At 41.8% G+C, this 4,278-nt stretch overlaps 1 protein-coding gene across 1 annotated transcript in view; it reads right to left on the reverse strand.

Moving 5' to 3' along the window:
* Window positions 1–3,609, reverse strand: part of tbc1d10ab (TBC1 domain family, member 10Ab) — a 14,032-nt gene extending 10,423 nt beyond the window's left edge. Inside the window, exon 1 of the mRNA XM_031585502.2 lies at window positions 2,481–3,609. Within this exon, the coding sequence (XP_031441362.1) occupies window positions 2,481–2,665 (185 nt within the window). The 5' untranslated portion in view covers window positions 2,666–3,609. The remainder of the gene's footprint in view (window positions 1–2,480) is intronic.
* Between the last annotated feature and the right edge of the window lie 669 nt (window positions 3,610–4,278).

Below are 4,278 nucleotides of genomic sequence, written 5' to 3' on the forward strand. Positions count from 1 at the left end.
ATTTTGCTCCAGACTTCACACTCCGCAGGGAGCTGCAGCGCAACACAAATACCACTGGCCAAAGTCTGACAGTCTACATGAAACCTGTCAGCTGCAGTCATTGAAATAGAAGCATGTTAGCGTGTTAGCTACAGACCTCCACAAAGCTTAGAATGGGCGCCTTGAGATGGAGACATTGTCATCCATTGTCATCCACAATGTCAGGCCACGTCTGACCACCTCACTTATTGACACGACGTGTGAACATGCCTGTACGATTAAAATGGCCAAGGAATTTGGTTTGGACCCAAGTAGTGGGGAGAGTCGGCACTGGATGCTCTGACTTCGCTCCTGCTTTCTTGACTTGAGTGTCTGCGCTCCATGGATAAAAGCCCAGGGATTCCTGGCCAGTTTTACCATTCAAACGCCTCCAGCTGTCACGGTGGAGCCAACAAAAAGCTTGGCGGAAAAAAAAAAGGAAAATCTTCCAAAGAAGGAAAGAGAGGCAGAGAGCAAGTGAGCGAGAGAGAGAGAGAGAGAGAGAGGGAGCGAGGGCCAGAAAGCCAAACAAAAGCAGGCTGGTCTGCATGGGTCGGAGTTTCCTCCTCTCATTTCCATCTCCTGTAACTCACCGAGATGAAACAATAGAGCGCAAAACCTCGTACTTGGACTTCTTAATACACTGAGGACATTTCATAATACGACTATTCACAGTTTATTTTTAGCAACTGATAAGTGCATGCCATAAATTCAGTGCCCTAACTCTCGTCAAGAACGGTCAAGAAACTGCTTCATTTCATTTCAAAACATACAAAATACAAACATCGCTGTGCTAAAGATGAATTGCGTTTAAGATGCTCAGCTGTGCTGAGGAACTGCCAACATTCCTCCTTCCTGTCGGCCCCTGATGACCATGTAAGACGGAGGAAAACAAGTGCCCTGGAGTCTGACAGCCCAAGCTGTGAGCGAGATCTCACACACTCCTGTCAGCAGACTGCCAATAAGGGCTCATAAAAGAGATGCAGAGCATCTCAGATCTAGACCATGCCAGCTATGCAGCATTTAACCACCATGTGCGCATGCTCAGCCAGTGCAATCTCTCATAGGGCACCGGCTTTGGAATGTTAAACAGAAATGGCAGTATTAGCCTAGCTGCCTAGATCATAGATTGCCAATAGCTGGGATTCCATACAACCGGTTTGCAGATTTTATGTGCATTCATGAAAAATATGGTTAAAGAAAAGTGCAAGTGTTTGCTTGTTTCCATCAACGGTGTTATGTGAATTAAAAAAACCAACACTCTCCTAATCGCGGGGGGAGTTGTGAACAGCGGTGGGTTCAAAACTGGGTGGTCTAAGGCAACTTTAACAGAAACATACAATAAAATCACAACAATCTAGTTTAGACTAATAGACCCGCTTCCCTAAACCTTAGTTGCATTTTAGCCTATATAAATTGGGAGTCAATCCATCCCTTCCAGTGAATACATTTCTTATTCGACTTCCAAGATTTTTTTAGAATGTCAAGTTGAATGGAAACCCAGCTATTCCAAAACAAATAATACACATCTTATTTTAGAAACTACCAGGAACTATGTGGACCGGTAGCAGTCTTCTAGGAAAGGTCAAGCTTTGTTGATGAAGGTGGTAGGCCTAGGTGATCCTGAGATGAAACCTGCATGTAGGCTAAAGAGGGCTGGCTGGTATGAGGTCAGGTGGGCTAGTCTATCTGGTCTTGCATTAGCATCAGTTTTTAGCCAAGGCTTAAATCAATATTCTGCAGTCTGACTATATTGAAAATATATTGAAATATTGATTTAAGCCTTGGCTAAAAACTGATGCTAATGCAAGACCAGATAGACTAGCCCACCTGACCTCATACCACCCAACCAATTGAATAGCCTATGCCATTAAATCCACCCCATTCTCCTGTGGTACTCTGAAGTGAATGATTTGTGTCCAGTAGCATACTACATTACCATGACTATCTCTGCTTCTCTGAGCGATAGAACTGAAGAGGAAGGAGGCAGAGACTTCAGCGTATGGAGTAAAAGACAACACACGCTCATACAGCGCTTTGCATAAAGCGAGTTAGGAGATAAGAATAAAGAGCTTCATCAGCCAGTCTAGTTTACCAGGTAAATACATTCTGTTGAAGGGGTCATGTGACTGTGATTCTGTGACTATGGGAACCTTCTGTAAAAATCACAACAAATCCAAGCCACTGCAGCATTAAAAGAGTATGAAGTACGTTGCCAATAATACTTTATGGTGGCGCAATGTAGCATTGACACAAACAACAGTGTAGTTTATTAAACAGAGAGTGAGTGTGTCCCTGGATTAGGTCTTGTCTTGTCCACTGAGGTACTTTTACGAGTTAATCCTATGGCATTTACAATTGACAGGTTCAAACTAGCGGTCATTTCAAACGTAAGGTGGGTAAATCAGGTGGCAGAAAGGTGAGACGAAATCAGCATTTGTAGATAAGCAAGAGATACTCACGAGTTTGAAGAATACTGCTGGGCACCCTCAATGAATCCGTATTTGTCCGTCTGTACCTCGTTATCAATGCCGTTGACATCGGAGTCGGATGAGTTGTCCTCATGCTTGGCCAGGCTCTCTGTGGTGCCTTTAAAACTTTTCGATTCACTCGACTGCAATCCATTCCCTTGTTGAATTCTGGCCATTTTGACAACGTATCGATGACTACGTTTAGAAGGGCGTAATATTTTATAAAGGCACCGATAGTAGCCTGTAATCTGGAACCCTTTCCAGAAACAAACAGATGCCGAAAATAATCTGATAATTTCCGACTGTTATGCAAGAACTACGATAAAAATATATGGACGACGTCACGTTTCTTTAGCTGGCAGTGGAATTGGAACTTCATGTTCAAAACAGTTGGACTATCCAGTTAGTTGGCTAATAGACCACAATGTACTGTTCTGGCAACAACCGCTCAAGAGCTTTAGCTATTACACCAATATCGGTTGTATTATCTAAAAATTGGCAAATAAACACACTTGTTATCTAGGATGCTACAGGAGCAGAAAACGAGACTACTTTTCCATGGTCAGCTGTCATCCCAATATGACAGACAGCTTGCTAGCTAGCCAGCTCTGGCTAACAGTACTGGCTAGCGTAGCTGGTGTCATACCTGGTACCAAGACATAGAATTCAATAAAAACTTGCAAGCTATGTAAAGATACCGTATCACTAAAGTAGACGTTCAATCGTGCGGTTAAAATATTCTATCATTACCTCGTTAGCCATTTAAATAAGTTACCTGCAACTTTGTGTAGCTCGGCAAGTCTGTTCTACGGAGATAGCGTTAACGTTACCTTTCAAAGGCAAAGCTTACTTGCTAGCCATCGTAGCTAGCATGCAAATTAATAAATATCGCTGTGTCCATTGACTGCATTGCAACTAAATGTATGGTATGTTAAGATTATGTTCACGGTCAATCTAATAGACCGGATAGATAATACTTCAGTTTTATATCAGTGTCTACCTCGCAAGTTACACTACTCCATGTAACGACGTAGCAAGTCACGCAGTGTTTACAATCAAGTGAAACAGCTTGACGATGCCTCTGTATTTTGCAGCTGCGCACCTCCTGTACCATTGGTGCGTTCATGACACAAAGAGTTTTGTAACCAACCACAATGGAGTGTTCAAGAACATGCATTCATACCCAATTACCGTGAAGGGCCACAACATTAATCAGAGAGAATAGACATTTTGGCACCATTCACCTACCCCAAGTATCAATTTACTGGGGGGGATAAAACATTATCACTACGGGGAAGTGTCTCTTCATAAGTATTCTGAATCTAAATGACTATAAGTAAAGACCTTCTATATATTTTACTTTGTGTTAACATGTCACTCCTACTTCCCACATTCCCACCATGATGCTTTTTGGTTTAGGAACTTGATTTAGTGACAACTGATTAGCGCAGGGATCTGTGTAAATATGAGTACATAGAGAGACAAGTAAACAATAATATAAAGCCATACCTATAGAAGGAGAAAAGAGGGATTGGCTGATTGTCCAGTCCCATCACTTTGCAAAACATCTTTAATGAAATAAAAACATTTGAAGCTGGTAAAGCTCCAACCTAAATCCCCATTTTACTGTTTACAACATGCACTACTAAAATTATATAGATTCTGGAATGTTGAAATATCACTCCTTTCCTGACAGGACAGCCATGCATTGAGGGTGTATATTGATAACATATGGTAACATTAAAGTAAAAAATGCAGAGTGAAAAAAAATCAAATGTCCACACAATAA

Source organism: Clupea harengus, chromosome 18 (genome assembly GCF_900700415.2).
Source record: "Clupea harengus chromosome 18, Ch_v2.0.2, whole genome shotgun sequence".
Classification (NCBI taxonomy): Eukaryota; Metazoa; Chordata; class Actinopteri; order Clupeiformes; family Clupeidae; genus Clupea; species Clupea harengus.